This window comes from Pseudopodoces humilis, chromosome 7 (assembly GCF_049639895.1).
Source record: "Pseudopodoces humilis isolate 2021_Gansu_Grassland_sample_001 chromosome 7, ASM4963989v1, whole genome shotgun sequence".
NCBI lineage: Eukaryota > Metazoa > Chordata > Aves > Passeriformes > Paridae > Pseudopodoces > Pseudopodoces humilis.
Window position 1 is genome coordinate 48,691,329 of NC_142206.1, and position 25,334 is coordinate 48,716,662.

Genomic DNA, 25,334 nt, shown 5'->3' on the forward strand with positions numbered 1-25,334 from the left:
TGTCCTTCTGTAAGGGGGGACAGTGACACAATCCTTGAAGGGGCTCTTCTCCCAAGTATTCATGATTATTCCCAGGAACATAAGGAGCTAGGCTTGGGTCACTCCAGGTTCTGCAAAAGAACTTTCTGACCCCATCTGCAATAGGAAGTTAAGAGCAGCCTTTATCGCGCCAAAGCCAAATTGTTTGCTGCTGAAGACTCCTGTTTGTCCACAACCAGCTTCATGTGTCCAGCGTGTTGAGCAACAGCCTTGACTTGTACTAAAACATGCTCAGATTTTGTGAGCTTCCCATGTGTCAGAAGGATGGGTGGGAGTTGAGGCTGGAGCTGGGAAGAGCCACGAACTTCAGCCTGGTGATGACACTGGACTCCTTAGGCTAACAAAAGCCTGAAACATCTAATGTGAGTACATGCAAAAGTTCAGCTTTCTTTGTGCCAGAATCTGGGGAAACCACAAAATGACAGTGATAACATGACTTTCTCATGGTGCTTGTGGGACGGTCATTAATGACCCTGGTGTGAATATGGGGCACTCAGTATTTCATCACGCTGGAGAGGTGATTGTAACTCACAGTTCCCAGCAAGAAACATCTCATTTAAAAATCAGAACATTTCCCTGCATTTTTTGGACTCTTTTATTGCAAATTCTGTTTCTTTTTTTAGATTTTCTTTTGTTGCAAACCTGCGATTGTCTTATAGAAAATGAACCACACATGGATGGTTGGTGTTCCATTCATGGGACTGAAATGCCTGAATGTTTTACAGCAACAATAAAAACTTGGGTACCATTATGACTGAATAAAATCTGGGACACAATAACAGTAGCAATTTTAATTTTTTCTTAAATGAAAACAAGTTGCTGTATTATTAAGGGCACAACTCCAATTTATGAGTTATTTTGTGCAAACAAAAGGCTCACTCTCTTAGCCAAAATAGTAGATACTTGCTCACTCTTAACAAAACAATAATCTTCTACTATTGTATCACTAAATGTATCATGAAGCGAAGCCCTCAAATCCAGGTTTTGACATCAGAGGCCAACATACTTACCTGAATTTGGGATTCTGAGATGCATTTATGGTACTACTTTTTGCAGTGACCATTCCCACTGCATGGTCATGTGCATGGGAAACCCACTGGGATGGTCCATGGCCTGGCTGTAGCTGATGCCATCCAGCATCTTGTAGCTGGGCTAGAGGGAGGACTGGTCACAACTGTCCCCAAAGGCACTGGGGTGCAGCCTCCCCATTTCAGATTTCTTCTAGCATTTGGGGGATACTGTTTATCAGGACTTATTGTCTGATTTCAGCTGAAAATTATTCCCTGTCAAAGACCCAGGTTTCATGCTCTACACTACAGCAGGCCAGGAGGACTTGAGCTATGGTGAACTTTTAAATTAGTTTCTAATTCTTTTGAAGTGCTTGTCCCAATAGCTTATTTTCTTTTCACTGTTGACTTCTTGCAAAAAGACACTTCAGATGGTGTGAATTAGAATAGCTCTGGATAGACTTAGGCTCAAAAACTATTGTCTCATGCCTTCATGGCCTCCATGAAATCAACAGCAAACCTCAAATATATTTTAGTGAGAGAAGGAGCAAGGCTAACACTTCTCTCACTGGGGAACAGGAAACCAATTCTGAAAGAACTCTAAGTTTTGCTTACTGAAGTAAATTTGACATGAACTACTGAATAAGCAGAGTCCTATGACTAAAGGCATCCTGAAATGTGATAAGGGAGACAGAAGAGAACTTACTGCTTTTCAAAAGAGCACACTGGAACTACACAAGCAGAAAATGTATTACTTGATAATGGACACGTTTTTTGGCAGGAATATCTCATGAGTCTACAAGGTCATTTATGTTCTGCAATAGTTGCTTTATAACGAAGAGGGGGAAGAAAAGAGTAATTAGATCCCCATGCTTCAGGAAGGCAACAGATCCCTCTTTACTGGCAGATTTCAGATTCTTTTATCCTCTTGTGAGTGCCTAACATCCTCACATTTCTTTTATATTAAGATTCTTCTCCTCATCCCTTCCACCTTTTTTCTTACAGAGCAATGCACAGAGAACTTTTATCTGCTTTTGTCTGAGCTAAGCAACTTGATTTCATTTTTTGTACTACTGACAGCTGTGCGTGACACTCCATGGTTTTGGAGTGCATGGAAAATGAGGACTCCATCCCACAGATCATCTGTGACACTCTCAAGAATTAAAGTAAACACTGTTTTGCTTCACTATTTCAAACAAAGGAAGAAATAGCAGCTGGTTTTGGCTGGTTGAAACAGAAGAGGTTTTTCACCATGTAATGGAATTTAAACACAAATGTTTCAGGCTGTGGGTATAAAAGGGGCACAGGAAATGGAGTCTGCCACCTTCCCTTGGGAAGCATGCACAGCCTTGTGTGCATGCCCACACATGTGCCCCAAAAGAGTTTCCCATAGCAACAGTGCAAATTAGAGAAATAAGCTAGGAACTCAATTGCATCCAAGGTTAGCACATGGAGGGTCCTATCAGACAAGTCCTCCAAACAGAAATCCTTTAAAGGTCAGATCATCTCTTATTCTGCAGATCATAGTCCATTCCCAGCTGCCCTCATTTGGCAGCCTTTTATTGAGTGAATGCCCAGCACTCTGGGATTACACCTCTCTGGAAGGGATCTGGGTTCCCAGGCGGGTGGCCCCAGTACACAGACCTCAGGGACTTCTCTGCTTGTGAAACTGCCTGGCTTTTCTCACTGCTGCCTGCCCACCAGGCTCCTCATGGGTGAGAGGTGGCACAAATGGGTTTAAAACCAGAAGTGATCCTTTTTCTGCCAGCTGCTGGCACTCCTACCTGCACTCATCTGAGCAGGGAGCGAGCAGCATGGCATGCATGTCTGGCTGTGATTTTTGTTAGATTTTAGAGATGTTTTAGGTGCCAGTGAGTAAGTTCTGGCTTTCTTCTCTCTCGAGTATCAATAAATTTGCACAAATGTAAGAGCTGTCTGTGCTCTAACACAACCAGTGTCCATTTTTATGGAACCCAAGTTTTTCCTCAACATAGGCAAAGAAATCCAGGGCAATGTGACAGCCAGACAGCAATAACATGACACCTGTATTCATGGTAGCTACCTTGAGTTACCAGCTTGATCCAACATGGCTCTCCAGCATGCTGACTTCCACTTTCCAAGGCTGGGAAAGTGGTACCAAAGAAAATGCTTACATTTCTCCTTCCTCTCGACCCTGTTTCTGTCATAACAAATGACAGCCTTTTTGCTGTCCTGGAGGAATCACCCCGCAGTGCACACTTTAGCCATTCCCCTGCTGCAGGACCCATCTGCCAGCTCACAGGGTCATGCACTCTGCCATGGGAGGGGAGTACGGGGTAGCAGTACCAAACACACCACTAAATGTTGCCACGCTGTGTCTGGTTCTTTCTAGTTGCTGCATTTAGCTCTTCCCACAGCAAAACTAAGGTGATTGACTAGTGGTTAAAATGCTGTAAAAATAACCCAGACAAGGTGTGGCTTTTATCAAGGACAAATACAAACTGTTTGTCACTGTCTGAAAGGGCACTGCGCACCAGAGCATGGATAGCTCTCCTCAAAATCTGGCTCCAGGAAGACAGCTGTGGCCAAGATTGCTCATTCTGGGATGAAACCTTGTGTTTTGGGACTGCTCTGAAGTGCTGTCTCTGAAAGGAGATACCCAGATTCCCCAGCTGCCCTTCCAGCACAGCAGGCAGGCACTAGCAGTGGTTAGCTATTTTCATACAGAAATTTACCCTTACTGTCCATCAAACCCTTCCCTCTAGCTTTCCTGAAGCTTTTCCAGGTGCCCTCTGGAGAGGACTGTGCTGCTGGCAGGCAGCTGTGTTGCCCAGCACTGTCCAAGGTGGCTGGAGACAGCCCAGGAGGCAGAGACACAGTGTGGGGGTGCCCTGTGACAATGGGCATGGCCAGGAGCCGATTTTGGTTGGTTTCTGCCTTCAGTACAACACTGTTGAGGTGGTTTTGGAGGGAAAATGAGTGTAACTGCTGGTTATAAGGATCCCTAGGTAGGAGTTAATTCTGCCAAACGTCTGATGCAGACCATACCCACAGGCTCCCTGCCAGCCCCCCTGCACACGGGGCTGGGGCCAGCTGCTGTGCTGCCTCTGGCTCCTCTGCAGAGGATTGGGCATTCCCTTGTGCCACGAGCACTTTTTCCCCACCAGCTGCTCTAAGAGAGCTGGAGAGCCAAGCACAGCAAGAGTGACAACATTCAAGAAGATCAAGATTTGGAATTTCTTACTATAAGCAATATGACTCTTGATTGGAAGTGTTATTAAAAAGTGTCTCTAGATGTGATTATTAGCAGAAGGCATTTAGCTTTTCTGGTCAACACTGAGGAAATAAGGTGAGGTGTTGGCAGCAGAACCCTGGTGTGGCTGTGCCTGTCCAGGCTGATGGCTGTGCCCAGACTGGATCCTCACTGCCCAAGATGCTGCCTTGCTGCCTCCTCTGCCCTTGGGAAACCCAGCATGGCTTCAGGGCATGGAGCTGTGGCATGAATTTAATAAGATCTGTAGGCAGGTCTGACTGCTTATCCCCTTTTTGCAGACCAGCTCCTGGAGGTCTCACCTCAGCTGTACAGGATGGATGGGAGTTGGCATCAGCAGCACCAGGATGCAGCTCCCACATCCAGTGGGTTACATGGTTGTGCCTGAGACTGTGCCCTGACTCCAGCCCTGCCTCTCATGGGTCTCCTGCAAGCCAGGTACCCACAGCTGGCCATGGGAAACATCACATTTCCCCAGTTCCTTTCCACTTATTTCAAGCCAGATTCCCATAGTGCAAAATTGCCATTGCACTGTGAAATGAAGGAAAGCCAAAGGGAGTTCTGGCAGCGATTTCCTGGGGAGAGTAGGATTTGCCCCTGGTTCTCCCTGTGACCAGGAGACACCCAAGACCCAGCTAGAAGCAGAACAGGAATCCCAGGCCCATCTGGTGCCTACACAAAAGGCATGTTGTGTCTTTAGGCTGTCACCTCAGTGTCACCCTCCCACTGGACCAGCCCCGTGCTCAGAGTCATGTGCAGCCCTATCCTTCCTGCCCAATCCCACTCCCCACTCTCACTCCCACTCCCTGCCAGGTCCCTCCTCTTCCTCCTATAACAGCATTTTCATCTACAGCTCACCCCACTTTCCTCTTCTCTTTTTTAGAAAACTGCCACTTCATTTGTCATTTATGGTTTTTTGTTTTCCGTATATAAATTATATTATTCTTTGCTTTTAACCTTACTGTTGCATCATTCCTTTATTTCCATTTTCTCATTTAGCCTTGGAAATTTGGATTTTGAATGATTTTTGGTTTTTGTTGAATTTGATTTTAGTTTTCTGGGACCAAACTGCCACCCTGTGTAAATTAAGTAATAATGCCAAAGCAATCAGTCACATTTCTCACCATCATCTCATCTGAAGAATATCAAGAAGGGCTGAGACAGAAAAGAGTGTACACTGGTTTTACTTACTAACCTCTTGGCTACAGTCTTCATTCACCAAGAGAAGCCTGGCACCACAAATTTTGCTTATCATGGGTATCAAGACATAGAGAGACAGACAGACAGACAGATAGATAGATGCAGGTATGAAAAAAAAGCCTGTTGCATGGGCATAATTCCACTAATAAAAGCACATTTCTGCCAACATCTTAGTTCTCCACTGGAAAAATGAATTGTTGAAAAGATACAGTTCTGCTGGTGTGTACCAAGTCCTGTCACTGAACGTTTTGCCAGTATTGTATAAAAAAATATTACTCTCAGCATTGTGGGCACTCTGCAAAATATTTTAGCTGCTACAGATGAGAAGGCGTGAGCAAAAAAGAAATACAATTGCCATTTACTTCATCCCTAGTGAGCTGTGATGGTCAAGTTGAAAGCAGTAGTGCAGCCATACTGGCAGTATTTGGCTCACTCAGTCCCCAGGCAAGCACACTTGGCTCGCTCTGCACAACTGGGGGGCTGTGACTCCTTCTCCAAGGCTGGAAGCTGCCCTGTTAATGCTCAGCTCTTCCCCAGCCCTTGCTCAGCTCATGCCCCACAGGGACCAAATGAGTCAGGCAAGGTGAGTATATTTGCCAACCTTTGAAGAAGAAGCAAAAGAAAGCGGTTGTGTGTGTCTTTTTCACTTCTGCACTGGCTCAGAAGAAAAATATTTGAGGGCCTGATTCACTAGGAGGAAAAAGTTGATGCTCGTTCCTACAAGTGCCGGGGCTGCAGGTGAAGGGCTCGCTGCAGCACATTCCATTGATTTCAGACTGATGGCAAGGCAAGCTTCTCCTCTGGAGCCTTGCTCCTGCTCTTGCCTTCTTTTCACTTCTCTCTGCTCCAACAGAGTCCCTGAATTACTGCATGGAGGAGAATGTTTTCCTCCCTCTTCCAGAACTCTCCATCAGATGTCTACAGAAAACAATTTTCTAGAAGTTTGCAGCACTTCCCTCTTCTGCACAGTTTCACTTTATGAAGAAACACACGACCTGGTGCAGAATGAAAACCCTTCAATGGGCACCAGCATGGCCTGCAGAGTAAACACAAACCCTGCCAGCTGCATGGACCAAATTCATTCCTGCTGCAACTTCAGTGACATCCTTGGAATTACTCAGGGAGGAAATCTGATTCTTACAGCCACATAACCAAATGGCTGTTCATGAGGATGTGTTACTAATTACAATTACCGAATGTTAACAGCACAGTACAGAAACATTGAGAGTGCCCTATATATAAAAATATTTTTGTAGCAGCTAAAGTCATAAATGAATGTGCTAATTTCAATTTAAAAGCAGAAGCCAAGGGTCTATAAGTTTGCTGAGAGGCCTCTTGTGGTCTAACACAAATGAAGTAGGGGCTGCTAGCACTTGGAAAATAACAGATGAAGAAGAAAGGTAATTTCTAGTCCTGACCTGTCAGAGCTGCTCCTTTGTGCACCAAGTCCAACTTCCCCTTACACTTCCAAGTTATCTACAGAAAATTTTCTTCCAAACTAAACAAAATCAGAGGCTTTTAGTAACTTAGAAATGTCTGCTTAATTTCAGTGTCGATAAGCCCCTGCTCCAACTCATTCTTAATGTATCGAAATTAAATGCTTTAAACATATTTATCTAGTTGCTATGGCTTTGCCTTGTGTGTCAGACACTTTATCCATCAAATATGACAATTGAATAATATTTTTACTTTTAGATATGGATCACAGATCCTTCTCATCATACTATTCCCTTCCCCCCTTTCCAGAGTTTTGAACTCAGTGGAAAATCTGTTCCATAATACAGTTAGGTAAATGAATTACAGTCACAGATGGCCTCTGGAGATTTCATACATGCTGCAATTCATTTATTCAGGAATGGAGGAAAAAAAAAGTGAACCTTGTCTTATGAGGGTATTATCAGAGACAGCAGATCAGACACTGTAATGCTGCCTTGCACTCTGGATTTGACCCATTTCCTAAGCTTTTCTGACTCGGCATTTACTATTCCTGGATTTTAAATTTTTTAAGACAAATGTCGAAATCCTCAATGAAAATGATAAAATGCAAGGAACTGTGGCTGTTACAATTTATTTTTACAGTCCTGAGTGAAAATATTGTATGCTATTGTAGAGAGATGCTCAAGAACAGCAATCTTCAGCTCTGGCAATAATATTTCAGCAAAAAGAACTTAATGCACAGATGACTGTCGAGAATTAGTCAAACCTTGCAGTGGGGCTTGAGATCCTCATAAGGAAAATGCTAGAAGAATAAGAAACATATAATACAGAAACCAATATATAATGTTACTGCTTGGGTGTCTTGTTCAGTGTAAGTCAAAGCCTTTTTGCAGGCAAGCGTTAGGGTCAGGCCCCAAGACTCACTTCTGCCTCTGAATTCAGGCCAGTGATTATGGGAGAAAGGGTGGTTGATGCATCAGCCATCGGGGAAAAATTAATCCTGCAATAAATGCAAAGAATTTGCCTCAAGAGTGGATCAGACCAACTCATTTCTGTTTGTGCAATGACATAAAAATACTACTATGTGGTCAAATGTAGCGTGGTGATTTAACCATCTGCACTGACACATCGCCACTCCATTGCAGGGTCAGGCTGCAACAGGCTGAAAGAAGGGACCATTTATCTTTTCTTGATACCCCAGCTGGAGTCCCGTGTCCAGCTCTGGGGCCCCAGGACACAGACCTGGAGTGAGTCCAGAGGAGGGACACAAAGATGGTCTGAGGGCTGGAGCACCTCTCCCATGAAAACAGGCTGACAGAGCTGGGGTTGTTCAGCCTGGAGAACAGAAAGCTCCAGGGAGACCTTTTGGCACTTTCCAGTACCTAAAGGGGGCTTATAAAATAAGGGAAAGGGACTTTTTATATGGATAGATAGCAATAGAATAAAAGGTAATGTTTTTAAACTGAATGAGGGTAGATCAGATAGTAGGAAGAAATTCTTTACTCTGAGGGTGGTGAGGCACTGGAACAGGTTTCCCAGAGAAGTTGTGGATGCCTCATCCCTGAAAGTATTCAAGGCCAGGCCACATGGAGTTTTTGAGCAATCTGGTCTAACGGAAGGTGTGCCTGCTTATGGCAGGAGCAGAGCTGGATCGAGATGATCTTTAAAAGTCCCTTCCAACCCAAACCATCCTATGATTCTGTGAGTATTTAGCTCTTTCTGAGGGACATTTCACACTTTCATCTCACCCTGCAATTAGGCCTCACAGCTGACACAGTCCACTGGGTGCTCTAATGAAGATATTTGTCCAAATGCCAGATAAACCAGCCAACACCACCACTCGAGTGGAACAGCATCGGCCAAGAGGCCTCGCTCTGTGCCTGGCAATGCATGGGTTGGAAAGAAACCACTCTAAACCTTCCTCCAGCATGTCCACAGGCCTGAGGGGAGACTGCACATCCCCCAGGGGGACTCCTGACCCCCTCCCCACCTCTGCCCTGGGGATGAAGGTCTCTGTGTGGACCTGGGTCACCTACATCCATCCCTCTAGGACAGAGAAAGCACCTGCTGCTGGAGATGTGGAGTGCCCACAGGAGTGCCTTCACTCATCCCCTTCAGTGGGAGTTTAGGGAACCAGGGGGTTAAAATGTCAGCTGAATCCTCCCAGGGCTGCCATCCCCCTCCTTGCAAAGAAGCAGCAATTTAACAGACTTGTTGCCCTGAGGTTTAATGGATGGCTCTGGCTGCAGTGCCTGGGGACCCTCTGACAGGGCGCTGTGAAAGGGCAAAGGGGGACTAATAACTGCTGTGTTTTCCAGCAGCCCCAGCCAGAGATAGCTCTGTATATGGCTGACAAGCAGTCAACGTCTGCTCCCTGTCTCTGTTTGCACTTCATCGAGTTATCTCCTTGCAAGCAAAGAATTCCCAGCTGATTGAACAGCACATTCATCATCTGGATTTCCCCCATATCTCTTCCTGTATCAATGGTGCCATAAAAAGCCCACCAGAAAAGTCGACGGAAATCTGGTCTATCTTCCATTAAAAGCTTTTGCAGAGATCTGAAGTAAAGAAAAAAATCAAAACAAACCCAGAACTTTTTTTCCTCCCTGAAATGTCAATCAACGAACATTAAACAAAAAGATTAGTTCTGCTCTTATTTGTTAGTAAAACAAAAGGCATGAAATATTTAGCAGTATTGTAATGAAAAGCAGATGGGAATAATGCTGGCTTTCAAGGCCGCTGGTAACCACCTCCTTTTCATGCCGTGGCAGCAGCAGGATGAGGCAGGCAGCCCATTAGGACAATTTATGAACTGGACTTCCACAGAGGGAGTTCTAGCAAGAGGTCCACAGCTCGTACAGAGCAACCCTGATAACATCTGTTAGGGTTATTCATTGAAGAGGATTATATTACAATCCCTCTTAATACTACGAGTGCTACAGTAAAACCGGATGAGCCTTCAGTTTCATTTGCTCCAGCAATATGTGTTTATCTGAGCATTTTTCTGAAGTTGGAAACCTGGGCTGCATTCATGGTAAGTCACAGAATGAAGTTTAGAAAGCTTGAAATATTAGCCTAGGAAAAAACCTCAGTCCCTGCTTTTAATCTCTCATGGCTGTATTGCTCAGCTTCTATGTGCAGCATCAACACACCATCAGCCTTTTTCCATAGAAAGCCACACCCCATTAACTCTCCAGGGCTGAGATTGATTCTATTTAAATAGTTCTCACTCGCTAACCTTGCTCCATCCTTTATTTAAGACTTTGCTAATGATGTGTTTTTTTCCCCTTAATTTACCTAAGCATATAATGAACGCTTACATCCGAAATGACCTCATTATCCAGCAAGGACTTTGTGCGGATACGATTTAGTGCACAGACATAAGGCAGAGAACTCTCTAAATGGAGAGTTTTTAAACATTCTGTAAAATCCCTGTTGACTACAAGCCAGATTCTTTCTGCTGTAAATTGACTTAGTTCCAACAGCTTCAATGAAGCTACACTGATTTACTCCACTTGAGTTTCTTACCCTATTATTCTTATTTATTGAACTTGCCACCTTTTGCTGCTACAACCTAAACTTCCATCCTCTAGCAGCAGGGTTGCTATCTAAAGCAGGTGTTTCTGCAATAATATATGACTTAAGAGATTTATAACTACCTGGAGTATTTCATTGTCCTCTAAAAGTGTTTATAATAATTCTTGTTGACTGTCCCAATTCCCACCAATCAGCTGTAGGGCTGTTTGCAGGCTGAACCTGATCAACAAATATTCATTCCCCATACAAGCACAAGCTGTTTTATCTATTCATAGGCACTTTTCCTCCCTGCTGGACAAAGGTCTTTCCTGCTCTCTGTACAGTGTCTGGGACAAAATGAAGCCCAAAGTTTTTTTGCTGGTCTCAGAAAAACAAGCCAGATATACACAAAGCAGGCTACTTTCTGGCTCCACAAAAAACAAACTGCAAGATGAAAAAATGCTTTGCAAAGGAAAAACAAAACCCTGTAAAACCAGAAATTCCTTTTGTGCACCAATTGTAGCCCTAATGGGAATGTGACTGTCCCACCATAACAGTCTGCTGTTCCTACAGCCCTGGGCTTTATCCCCTTCTCTCCTGGGAGGAATTCAGGCTGCTGCTCTAACCTTGACACAGCTATGATCAGCTGAAGTGTCTGTGTTTGTACTTTTGGGGGTTTAGCAGGAGACAGCTCATAGGAAGGCACAAGATCACATGGTTCAAATGCCTGAGAGAAGTCAAAAAACTGCATAAAGCCCTATGTGTTCATAAAAGCAACAGGGAACCTTAACCCACAGGTTCACCAAAAAATTGCAGTAGTTTTCTACTTGTCCAGAAATAACTGCCTGTGGAACCCTTTGATATCAGGGTACTGGCAGACTTTGTCTCATAAAGACTAAGGAAAGAAACCAGCAATTACCTGGATGCTAATGAGAGTTGTGCATCCATCCACACATGCTGCAGTGACTGCTCTTCAGAGAGATCAGCAGTGGTTACAGGAATCAGCTGCTAGCTCACCACATGTGATTGGTGTTAACTTCAAACCCGAGGTTAACAAAAAATCTCCCCTTTGTCTTACCAGGTTTGGGGTTGAGGAGAACCCCGCAGAGAGTGTCAGGGGCCATAAGAAATCATACCGAATCATAGTATGATTTAGCAAATTCACATTTTCTTCAGGTCCAGTAGAATTCTATCTAAATAGCTTACAGAAAAACTGACATTTTCTGTTAAATCTCAAAGGACTGGAATGAAGTAGCTACATTTAGCACAGCCATCTTCCAGTGATACCTGAGAGGCAGGCAGCAGCAAATCTTATATCCTAGCAAAGCAAATCTTGCTTTACTTGTTCTGGTTGTTTCTAGGTCAGCCCAAATACTCTGATGGTATGAAACAAGCACAGCAAAAATGTGTAACCAGCACCCAAAATAATCCAGAAGTCCTTAAAAAGAAATGCACATGTGTTTATTTACTGCACTATAACTGCAACATTAAATACAACTATCTTTTCATTTCATAAAAGGACACATGCAATAAAATATTCTGATTTCATAATCCAATTCAACACAGTTCATTGGTAACAGTGGAGCATCACAGAACAGGCAAGGGCTTGGGATGGTGATTTCCAGTCTCTTGATCCTACTTGCAAACAGCAAAATCACATTGTATTTTATTTTTCATCAAGGGATAAACTTTTGGAGTAATGTGGCTGGATCACAGAAGGTTCCAGCTGCCCCTTAACTCCCCTTATTAAGTCCCCTATGACTTACGAGTCTTGAAGAATCAGATTTTTTTACTTGGGAAATATTATGCTTTGACAAGAATGAGGAATAGACTATTTTCCAAGCATAGAGCAGAAAATCCTTCTGTGTTATACCACAGCTGAGGTACAAAACAAGGGCCTCTGCTTCACAGGTGCAAAGAAGCCAAGGCTGTGAGTTACTTTAACTATTGCTCTGAAGAATGAAATCAGGCCATTTTCTGCAATATTTCACTGCAGATTTCTATTACGTTCATCTGCTCATGGGGCTTCAATCAATTTAATCTGGCATTTCAGCTATGGAATAAATCCACAATACACAGGAGGAGTCCACAGCTCAGAAAAGCTGAACAGGACAAAAGTTGTCCTGAAATACTCAAATCATAGCCTCTTAACTGCTTAAAAGGTCCTGTTCTTCATTAGAAAAAGGTCCTTACTCTATCAGAGCTATTCACACACCACAGGCTCTTATTTTTAATATTTCCCATGAAGTTTCACGGGACTAATTTTGAAATAAGGTTCTAAAGAGTGCAAAAAAACTACAGACTCAGGGCCCAAAATTGTACCATTTCTAGCATAAACTCTCCTGACTTTCACCTGGGACTTTCTAGGCAGTGTGACATAACACTGTCCAGCCTTTGAAAACAATGACCTGATTTCTTTTTGTACATCTTGCATGGCATAACACTAAGGATGACTTAGCTCTAACAATTTACATAAAACATAAAGTCAGTCTTTTGATGCAGCTGCGTTTTTATAGAATTTCACAGAGTCAGTCAGTATACAGAAGCTTACAGCTTTTTGAGCAAATTCTAGCAAATACGAGGATTTATCTATGAAAACAGAGAATTCCAAAAGTACATGGAAATCTGTAGAGCAAAATATATATCTCTATATAATTTCCCAACACAAGCAATAGGCAGTTTAGAAAAATATGATTGTTACAGTCTTTCTGAACCAGAAAAGAAAATATTTAAAAAATAAGTTCAGCTTTTCACAAAGCCATATTTTTAATAAGAAAATAGAGTGGTCCACATTTCCCTGAATAAGCCTGAAAGGTTAAAGAAAGGTCCAAGCAAAGCAAGGAGTCTGACTTGGACTTGATATCAGCTGTGATAACATGCACATGTACAGAGACAGCTGCTTGGCTCCAGTATTGTTTACCTTAGAAATGAGCCTAATTTATCACAATTGTATTAAAAAATCATAAATAACATGACAAAAGTGGAACTGGTCCCCGCAAGGCAAATAATTATATTCGTACAAGCAGAAAGTGACATCAATCCAGTTATTCTCTTGTGACAGTTAAAAGGTATTTTGTACCCAACTGTTACATTGTACAGCACATGTATAAACACAGATTATTATTGCAGACTTTGCTATCAGCTACCATACATAAACAAGAAGAGATGTTCATGCTGTAATTGCCTCTAAGGTTTTTGTTCTACTTGAATATTAACATTTACAAAAGCTGAGGTGGAGACCTGAATTCAAGCCAGGATTTCAACATGCAAAATGACAGGGTTCACAGGAAGGTTTTGCATCCTCCCCATTACTGACATTTGGAAGTGGATAGGAGCTCTGAAGAATTTTAAAACCATTTATAATATGAGTTTCTCTTGTGAACAGCCTTTGGTTTTTCCTGTGCCCACAGGCGGGTGATCTAATACAGGACATGCTGATGAAATTTAGAATCACATCAATAAACTTCCTGTTAAGGAGAATCCAAGTTTTAGTTTCAGGTCATTTCTTAAAGAAGGTGGCAAAATGTACCTCAGTATCTGCTGACTTTTAAATTAAAAGCAGAGAACAGTTTGATTGCAGAAATGTTGCTCCAGGCTGTTCTTAATAACTATTTAATTTATCAGTTATAACTTATTAATTCTGTTCAATGTGAGAGCAAATCCCTTCATTTTGTTGCAATTTTTGTGAAATATGTGGGATATTCACTCACCCTATATGGGCGTCTTAGCACATTTCTTTAAACTTTCTTCGAGCTTGAAATTAAACAAAAGCACAAAAACTGATGGAAGCAAGATTGATGGAGTGTTGGTGAAGGGATCCAAAACTGTTTAAAATCCAGGCTTACAAATTAAATTGGGCCTGAGACAGCCCACTGCTCTGAGGAGTGAGGACCCCTGTAGGAACACTGGACATGGGTTGTATTGCCAGTAAACAACAGCTCCTGGCTCTCCTACCACTTATCTGTGTCAATGGAGAGTTTTGTCTTAAGAAAGGCAGTGACAGAAAAATGCAACACCTGCATTATTGCTCGTGTAATTGCTTCACAGTGGTTCAGTACAGTCAAGTAAACAAAAGAGAAGAAGGTATGCTGCTGAAAGGGAAGCTCTGAGGCTGGGCAGATGGAGTGTGCCCTCCTGGAATCACCTGACAAACTCAGTTAACACAAATTAAAAGGGAAAAAAAGTTGAAGGAGTCACACTGATCCAAGGGAAAACATTTACTGAGGCAAAAATTACCATCAGGGTCTTGGAGCAAGACAAATGTGTGTCTTTTGCCTTCCAGTCAAGCCCATGTACAAAATGGAAGTTTGAGGACAGACGTAAACACATAGCAACATCCAAACACCTTCAGGAACAGCCAGTGTTCAAGCAATGCCTCCCAGGTTAAATTCTTAATGGGTTTGATCTGGAAATGTGATGGAAAAATCATCTTGGGTGCTTTTCACCCCAAAGACTGAAACCCAGACTCAAAGTTTATTAAATCTCATCAAAGCTCATTAAAACAAGTACCTCTTCCAGCTTCCCTTTAAGATAGTTTCCCTTAAAAGCTGCACTTAAAAGTTACAGTGAAGTGGAATGTCACCTTTAAGTAGAACAATAATTACACTCCCCATTACATATATATATATATATATATATATACACACACATATATATATATATATATTTCATGGCAACAGAAAGTACTGTACAGAGGCATTCATTCATATCTGTAGTGAAACAAAGTCTGTGGTGTTCAGTGCTTATTAGACTTGACAAAAGAAATAATTTGGTTTTGAAGGTGGGAATCACTTCAGGAGAAATAACAGCTCCTGCCCCTGGGTTCCAGCAGGAAGCCTCCCAGCAAAGTGCTTCTGAGGGTGGTGGCACTGCTCTCCAAACCCACCTCTCCCTCTTAACACATGGCTTTTCATGGAGCAAAAAGGAGCTAAAATAAATGGCTTGCTATTGGGCATGATAAATGAGTTGTGAAATCAGTTTGTGAAAAGCGATCATTTTAGTTTTCTTTTTTACTTACCCCAGGTCAGAAAAAAGGGGTTTTGGCTTATTTAGGGTGTATAACAACAAGAATGGAACACTCCTGGCAGCTCAAGGGCACAGACCCTGGCTGAGCAGCACCTGGGAGCTCTTACCCCAGCAGTGACAATGTGAGGGTTGCAGAGCCCCAGCTGAACCACCAGCCCTCTGTGCTGACTGAGGGGCAATTTTCTGTACACAGTAATTGGATTATACATCAAAACCTGCTTAGAGAGGAGAAGAGAAAAAGGCTCTGGGCAGGCTATGAACAATGCTAATAGCAAGGCTTTCATTATTAATAATTGTTTGTTAAGTGACACCCTCACATCCTGTCTGCAGATGTGACTATTAAGGGCAGTCCCTGAGCCAAAATTGAAGGCAGATGAGGGCAGGACATGGCCAGGAGACTTGGAAGAGACTGCTGACCAGGACTAGAGTCCCCACAGATAGTGATGAAGGCTGGTTTGACACAGGGGACAGCAGAAACAGACAGAGCATCTGCAGGAGGAGCTGCAATGGGGGAAAAAAATGACTGGATTTTAAACTTACTGAAACTGGAGCAGATTTTTGCTCTGAGTAAGAACAGCCACTGGAAACACTTAAGGTGATAGGAATGACCTAGGCTGTGGAAGAACTGCAACAGGAAAAGAAGAAGAAAATACTGAAATAATTTTCTTTGGAAAGGAAGCAAAGCCAAATCTCCTCTGCTCTCACAAAAGAAGGAAAGAGAACACGGCCTGGAAAGTGTAGTGCTGGTCTTCCTGCTGCCTAGGATTTAACACTAAGTGGCCAAAAGAAGGAAAAGCAAACCATCCCCACTCCCCAAACAAAAAGTTTCTGATCCAAAACCAGTTCAGGGGAATACCTTTTTCACACAACTTGGAATAATGTGTAACTTGCTGATGTAAGTGGCTCTGGAGCCAGAAAGCCACTAGCATTCAGTAAGGCACTGAATAGGCTTGCCTCCAGAATCCAGAAGACTAAAGACAACACCTGACATTTACTTGAAAAGGAACAGAAAAACTCCCACTTCAGTTCTACAATACATTTTTGCCTCCTGAGGATTGAACAGAGACCACCATGACTAGCTTTCTATCTATAATAGCATTTCCTGTATCTTTTCCTGGAACATCAACACCCACCACCTACCATTAACCTGTCACTGAGGGGTTTTAATTTAGCAATTTCTTCTCTGTTTAATGAAAAGTGAAAAACACTTCCAGGGCTCAAATCTCAGCTCAAGTGAATCACCCTGAGGGGAGCCTCCTTCCACAGCCAGGGACACGAAACTGAACTGTGCTGACTGCCGCTGTCAAAATTCTGTCAGACAGACCAGGATGGCAAGCCCTTGTTCCTGTGTCATTAGTCCTGGACTGCTCTCATTATGCCAGCCCTACGTGTTCCCCTCTTGCACTGGGGATATCAGGCTACCTTTGCAAGAACTAATGTCTCCTGCTGCTCCCACTGGGATGCTGCACCTTAAGCTGTGCAGTTTCACCTTACCCACACTTTACTAGGAGGAGGGTTTTTATCTTGCAGGTACAGTGAGGCAAAATCTGGCATTTCCTGGGTGAGGGAACAGAGGTGCCATTTATGCTACAGTTTGAACTGGTATATTCCTGATAGATATTACTTATTTTCCAGATCTACTGATAACTCTCTGGTAGACACATATTCATATTTCAAATTGGATAGAAAAGTGATAATAAAAAAACAACTGCGTGACAGATTAATCCATCCTTCTTTGGTTTTGTTTTGGGTTTTTTTTTTGTTTTTTTCTTTTAATTCAAGAATCTTTGTTTTGTTTTACCATTTAACAAATGTAACATGATCCCACAGTTCTTAAATGGACATGTTAGAGTCAAAATGCCTTGTGCCTAAAACATCCTGCAGTTACCCAACACCTACAACTGACCTGTTTATACTCCAGTATAACCAACAGATACCTTTTTTAAATATGGCAAAAGTAGTAAGATTGATTTCTCACTGAATCATGTTGCCTGCACCAGAAATATTATCTTTAGTATTTTAATAAACTGTTTTCTGAGAGCTGCCAACGGCTGACAGATAAATTAATGCAATAAACTTGTAATGGCTCAGAGCAGGTCAATGGTCTGGGAACTGCTAAGAATATCCTCAACAGCCCCCAGCGATTCTGGCAGAAGCTGGTATAGGTTCTCTGGACAAACATGTTTTCAGCTGCAGCCTAGCAAATGATCCTGTCCAAGGGGTAGTAAAGTCTCCAGAAGCAGCTCTTACAGCCAGCTGGGCACATAACCTATGACTTGAAAGACATGTATACTGCCTGGCAAAGACATGTTTATTGGGGCTTTTATACCAGCATTTCTTGAAAGGCAAAACTATTTTTCCAGTTTCCTATGGTGGATCATTTAGTTTCAGTCTGTAATCTTTAGTTATTCCAAAAGGCTTTGTTTGGTCTGGGAATCTCTGTCACACAGCAGTTCTGGTTGGTTTTTTTCTCAAATTAAGAGGACTCTCATGTTGACACAAGTTAAAAGAATTATTGTACATGAACTCACTCTTTAAATCTCTTTAGTGCTAATGAGATGTGTCTGCACACACATCAAAGTAAAACATTCCCTATTTAATACTGAAAAGGAGATCTGGTGTAGCAAACTCCTGAGGTCTAGAGCAACTAGAGAAAATACTATTTTTTCTGATGTGTAGAGATCACCATCTGTCTATCTAAGAATGGCCATTTTTTTGAGATGTTTCTTCTCTCTGACATCTACAAATAGTCCAACAAAAGGGATTAAAGAGAATAAACATAAAGCCGTTCTAAAAGCTGTCCAAATTATTCAGTGACCACTAGGTGATTCTATTAGTTAGCTTAGTATCTTAATTTACAGCCACAAATGTTTGAGTTTTCGAAGTTCTTGGTCAGTACAAATAAAGTAGCACTTGGTAGAAATCATGACTGCTCTGGAGATTGAGTGCTAGGAGAGGAATACAACATTTTTAATGTATGTGCTTAGAACTGAAGATGTGTTTCATACAGAGATTTATGGAGAGGGCATATATAAATAATATTTAATACCATTTAAATTGCTGGCTGGAATCAGAGAAAGGGCTGTTAATAGACATGGGGCACAATAGCAATTTTCTACCTCAATGTATTGCTACCATGGAAAATTCTCTTGAAAGCATCAGGCTTCAAAATCAATTACAGTTTACAAAGGAGGCTTGCTTTCATGCCAGAGGTTGGGTTTGAAGTGTGCCTTGGGGTAATGTCTGACTGTGATGCATGGGCAATAGAGTGCAGGATTTTGCCTTCAGCACTGCAGGGTCATTAATGTGGTCAAGCAGCTCCTGGGTCCAACAGTGCAGGCAGGAGCTCGGGCAGAGCTCGTGTCTTCATGGAGTACGGGCCAGGTGCACAAAGCACACACAGCATCAAACCCCTTCCATGTGTCAGAGAGGGTTTAGCAGCCTTTGTGGCTGCATCTGGATTGGGGCAAAACACTGAAAGCCCTCGGCTGCACACCACATCCAGGGTTCTGTACATCCCATGTTTTGGCAAGGGAAGGCTTAAGGCAGTGGCCCCAGTCTGAACCTGAGCTATAACACATCTCAGTTACATCTGGATGTCAGAGATGTATGAGCTGGGGATTTTATAGGCACAAAAGTGAGCATATAACCACCAAATCATCTGTGAGCAAAGATGAGGAACTGTGCTCAAGATTTTAAGGACTGGTTTGGAAGCAGTATGATTTAGGTTGTGTTTGAGGAATCTGAGCTTTGTACAGTTTCCTGGAAGCTGGGCTAGGCATTTTGTTTTGGTTATTCCAATTACTGACTTGATTAATATTTACACACACTACCAGGAATAGGTATGGCAAGCTTTTCAGAAAAAACCAAAAACCACAAGAGAATAAAAAAGAAAGTAAATTTCACATTTACATCTCAAGTTTACTTTTGTGATTTTTTTCTTTCTTTCTTTGCCAGATAAATCTCACACCTGCCTTGGACAGGTGAGGTAAATGACATGGAAGACTTAAATTGTTTTCAGTGATATGAACATTAAAGTCCTGTGCTTTGGATAGTTTTCATTGCAAAGAAGTAGATATATTCACCACTTCCATGAGATATTCAGATTATTTAAGTTAATGAGAATGGATTGACTGAGATTTAAAGCAAAACTTTCCAAGATTACAGACAGGGGACTTGCAGAATAAACTGATTGCAAACCCAGCAGCAAAAATGTGTTTCTAATTTAGTTGTTTGGTTCTTTTTTTTAAAAATCTGCCAGAGCACTGAAACATCAAGGTGATGATGCAGTTGTTCTTGTAAGATCCTCTGTGCAGAAATTTTTTCTCCGTTACACGCTGCCATGGTGTCAAATGCATTTGTGAACCCACACAAATCACCCAGATCAGAAAGGCTCGGCAGAAAGAAATCTGATGTGAGATTTTGTGCTTTCATAGAAAAAACTTTTCTATCTCCCTCCTGATTCCCAATTGCAGCTTTATTATTCCTCATTACTTTTACTTTCTCACTGGTATTTTACTTTCATCACCTGGAACAGCTCAGCAAAACGCAGAGAACTGCAATGTAGCTATGTCAAAGAAAGGTGTGTGCACACCTACAGACATCCACAACCACACAGGGCAGGTTTCATTACTGCCCCTCTTCCCCCACACTTCTTTTCTAAAGGAAGATTTAATATGACATGGAGATGTGTGTGATGATTAACTCCTTGCTGCACAGCCACAGGGGTTTCTCCTCCCAGGGCTGGCAGTAATTTTTTAGAGGAATGTGCATGACACTTGCACAGCTAATCAGGAGAGCAGGAGGAGGTATGTCCTCTGCCACCAGAAAGAACCACAAAGTTGCAAAGAAGGAATTAATATGTCCCATTCTCTAGCAAATTATAGCTCCTCTCCCCCTGGGTCTTTCATGAAAGAAATCACAGGCTTTCCTTCTCTTCCTGAAGTGAATGTCTTATCAATTAGATAAAACACCACTAAGAATGGCTTCATCGCTCTGAAGTGAGAATTGCTTTTACATTAAAAGGCAATGTTAAAACGTTAAAATTCAAAAATTTGATAGTCAGGCATAGGGTTAGGTAAATAAATGACAAGTTGCCATAATTTTAGAGTTTAGATTACATAGAAATCTATGCATGACTGTCTTTGATATAATCAGTTTACACAATTTCAATAAACCATTAACACAAAAGAATTCTAGGTAGGAATCTTGTTTCCAGGGTGGTATTATTAAAGTACTTCCAATTTTTGCTTTACTGACACTGAGCCAGGCTGCATCTCACTGTTCAGGCTTTATAATCTGTTACCAAATGCCTCTTTATAAAGTAAAAAACCCAACAAAACCAAATCACTAAACCCCACAAACACAAAAAAACTAACAAAAAACCCACTCTTTTTTATAGACAAGATTGGTGATACAAGGTTTTGTTCAGTGCTCACAAATTTGTTCAGAAAATTACGACCTGATTTTAAAAGTTCTCCTGCTAGAGAGATGCTAAAAAAATATATTCTTTTTTTTTTTTTCCTCGCTTTCTTCCCACTGTATTCCACCTCTCCTGATTCAGGTGGGCTGGAGAATACAGTAGCTGGAAAAGAAATCTGGTAAAAAATAAGAACAAGAGGAGGTCCACCCCCACTCCTACTGAAGTCAGTAGAAACACTTCTATTAGCTTCTGCAATCCCTGCAGTATCCAGATACTGTAAAACCAGCTCAACTTTCAAAGAGAATAGTCCAAATCTTCCTTGGGCTGAATATCAACCACTCTATTCAAACATGATTCTACTGTGCCTGCTCTCCAGTTTACACTCTGGTGCATGCCAAATGTTCTCATACTTGCTCTGACTTCAGTCTTTGTAAACAAGAATCTGATGTTAAAAATCACCCAGAAAATCCCACAACACCATCCTTCAGTATTGCTTGTGGAAAGATGGCAGAAACATTGCAGAATTATCCTTAAACAGGGGATGAGTAGATGGTGGTTGCTGGTTTGACCACAGATATGCATTTATATATATATATATATGTACATACATACACATACGCGATCTCTATATACATATTATAAATACAATAATAAAAAAAATTGTAAAAATATTAATTTTGCTCAAATACCTGATTAAAATGGATTAATCTTATGTTGCAATTATGTGATCTATCCAGTTGACATGATGGCCATGTTAGAAGCCCTAAAATCTACAACAGAAGCAACTAGAAATAAAGAGTCTGCGTTCTGCCAGTCACCTCGCGCCACACCAAGAAGTTATGTTGGAGGTGGGCCCTCGTATCTCAGCATGAGCTTGAAGGAGCGAGCAAAGTTGTTGGCCAGTGTGCAGCTGTGGGTCTCTTCTGCCAGGGGCAGGAGGAAGGCCAGGAGCAGGAGGAGCAGGAGCAGCAGTTGCAATGGTAGTGCCGCCCGACACACGCGGTGCAGGTACGAGCACACGCCTCCGGAGCGCTTCTGGAAAACACAAAACAAAGAGCAGCTCAGAAAAACAAATTACTGGGGAGGTTTGTTCCAAATACTGCCAGGTAGAAGGTCAGAACAGCCCCTGTTGTCCTTGGCCTAGGATCCAGCCTGGGTGCTGGGCACATTGAAGCTGACTGAAGTTAAATTATGTCTTTTAGGAGAATCTTTCACTATTTTCAAGAATTCCCTGCTGGCAACTGCTGCTTATAGAAAGAAAACACTGCTGACTTTCTAGAAGAAAATGATTGCTTCTAAGCTCATTTTCCAGTCACAAAGCTTGGTTACACATGCTCATGCCCAAGTTGCCAACTGGTCCCTCACAGCCAGCACAGGGCACTGATGGCCTGGCTTTGCTACTCTCCAGTCAGTAAAATGAGAGTGATGGTGCCTGGAAAAGAGGAACAGCTTCTGCTCTCCATCAGCACAAAGGAACTTCACTTGCAGCTCATCCAGCTCCTGGTCACGTGCCCTGCATCAACATGCTTTGGCTTTGGGGTCTGAAAGACTGGAGGTCAGAAAAAAGGCCCCACAGTGCAGCCTGCCTCAGTATACCTTATACCTTACCAGGCCCAGCTGAAAACTTTATGTGATGTGAAAGAATGAGACAAACACAACACTGATAGTGAAGGAGACATCTATTTCTGTGCAGCCTTGGGGGACACACACACAAAGGAGTCCCATTTCTTTATGCTGGTGCAAACCTAGAGTAGGTCAGTTAACCTCATACATTTGATCTGGTATAGGATGACCAGGGGAGAATATATCTATGGCTACAAAATTCAGAAAAGATTAATTAAGAAGGGAGATTTCCACTGGCAAGATTCCTGGGTACTCCTGCCAAAAAGTTGAACTGTGTGAGTTTCAAGAAAAAAATAAATAAAAAATCAACTCTCTTGAAAAGAAATCTGATAAAAAGGGCTCAATAACCCACTTATTTCATCAAACAAGGATTTATACAATGAGCATAAATGCAGTGCTTAATCAGCTACATTAGGTACCAGCCTACATCATAAATGTCAGCACAGAACATCCACTGAAGTGGGACCCACGTTTTCCACAAAAGGAAATTAATTTAATATGTTCAAGTCACAGGCAATGTCAGTCCTGCAGCAAAATTAGGGCTTCTGCCCACTACAGGGTGTTTAACAGGCAATGCCTTTGTCCCACTCTAGCACTGTTACCTTTTTCCAAACCTGGAAATGAAATCTGAGATAATTTTAGTAAGAAGGTAATATAATGAACGTAAATTGTCCATGGGAAACATCAGCAGAGAAGATATGGAGGAGATTGATGGTAGAAGAAAGTAATTATGCCTTTCGCTATTTTTAATGATCTCTTCCACTGCTTTCAAAATTACTCAGCCCCTTGTAACTCCATACAAATGCTTACAGAATTAATTACAAAGGTAAATATACAGCTGCAGTTATACATCACAGGACAGTTATACTGCAGAATCCTTCTGTTGTAGTTGGTTTGCTTCCATTATATTGAATGGCTGATGAGATTTAATTACTGTGTCAGGCAGATGTAGAGGCAGCAGAGCAACAGCTGCTTGCTCTATCATTTCTGGCCCACAGTATCTGGACTGTAATTTGTTCACTGAGGCCAAGCAAAACTCAGATCCCTGGACACTGGAACTGTCAGTGGATAAAGTGTACATGCCAGGGCGTGAGTGGGACTGACTTTGAGCACCACTGGGCAAGTTCCCTGGGTACAGTGACTATTTACCCATGAAATCAAAGCTTCACCAACCTGGCTGCCTTGCAGATGTCATCTGCTCCTACTGTGACCTGTTCTCAAAGTACAAGGTGTAAGAAGCTGTACTAATGAGACTTCCCCTTCTCCAGTCCAGACCTGAAATCCTTCTTCCCCGCTGGATATCATGTGTCAATAGGCTGAACAAAACCTGGAGGGTCTTCTGTGCTTACAGTCAACACTAAATCCATTATGCACAAGAGCAGCAGCCACAAGGCTTGGTCAGAGCTCTCTGGGCCTGTCTCTGTAATTCTGGGTGTGTTCAGTGTAAACCAGTGCACTGTCATTCACATCTTTGTTTTCACTGACACAGATTTCTCATTCTTAATTCTTCATTGCATCCATAATATGCACCAATATGACAAATATATTTATCAGAGTGTCCTATCTGTAAGGGAAAAGACCCTTGCCAGGTTCCAGAATCCATGAGCAAGTTTGTTTGCAGATATTAACAGATCCAATCCGAGTTAATTCTGCATTAGGACAATTCAAACCATGCTCTTTGTCCTGCCACTAAGGCACAGTAAGTCTTAATGCTGATGTTGTTACAGGGTAGGATCCTGAGAGTGACTGTTCAATACTTCATTACAACTGGAATCCTCAAAAATGTTCTCACAAACTCAAACTGGGTGTTAGAAATCCACCTCTCACTGACACAGTTGCGAGGACCACCAGTCTTCCTAACAACACCTAAAACTTTTGTTTTACTGCTGTCAATCCTTTAGAATTGTTTTTAAAAGCTACTTCAATCTGAAACTATTAGTTGACTGCCAGGCCAGCTGCAACACATCTCTTCCCTGTTATGACTTTCAGCCTATGAACTGGTGGGAAATGTGAGCCTTTCCAGTTGTGCCTTGTCTCTGTTCCTGCTCAGGAAGAAGACATCTTATGGTCACTCAGGCCTGTCACTGGTTTCCTGTGATGACCACACTGCCAGCTGGCCACTAATGTTTTTCCTACCTGATTCTTCTACCAATCCAGCATTTGATTCAGAGCAGTTCACTGACTCCGCCTTGATTTCTATAGCAAGGACTATTAATGCAACTCAAGTAACATTTCAATCTTGTCCCATTTTCCAAAATGCTTTGTTTTTAGATACACTGGAAGAAGCTGTAAAATAGTATTGCTTTTCACAGCTCATCCTCCAGAAAGAATTAATACAAAATGGATTTATTAACAAGCTCTCATTTGCTCTCCCTGGAGCTTTCTGCAGAGGAGGATACTCATAGCACATCCTAAGATTAAGAAAATCTGCGGAGGGACAGTTACCGTGGAGCAGAACTTCAGAGAAGGAGAGATATTTAGTTTTTATCTGCTGCTTCTCTCCCACTTGCTTGCTGGGTTTATAGGCATTTGTGTTCAATGAACTTTTTTTTGTCTTCAATGCCCAGCTTCTCTGTTTTGTTTGATCACACAGCAAGGTCAGAATCTTGTATTTTAGAATCCATCTGTTGTCATGGGAATGACTCAGCTATAGCAAACATGGTATTACGATGCCTCTGCAGGACTGAAAATGAGGCCCACAGGAGCTGTGAGGGTTTGGTGTTTTCAGCAAATTTGCAATGATAAACCCTTAATAAATGAGGGCCTCAACCTGCAAACACTGAAATCCACAGAAGAGTTATCATTAATTTCAGTG

At 42.1% G+C, this 25,334-nt stretch overlaps 1 protein-coding gene across 5 annotated transcripts in view; it reads right to left on the reverse strand.

Annotated features, from left to right (window-relative positions):
- Nucleotides 1-11,893: 11,893 nt before the first annotated feature.
- SYNE3 (spectrin repeat containing nuclear envelope family member 3) overlaps nt 11,894-25,334 on the reverse strand; it is a 63,619-nt gene continuing 50,178 nt past the window's right edge. For all 5 annotated transcript variants that reach the window (XM_014249840.2, XM_014249841.2, XM_088057371.1 and 2 more), the window contains one exon: nt 11,894-21,931. In XM_014249840.2, coding sequence (XP_014105315.2) covers nt 21,734-21,931 — 198 coding nt within the window. In that variant the 3' untranslated portion in view covers nt 11,894-21,733. The remainder of the gene's footprint in view (nt 21,932-25,334) is intronic.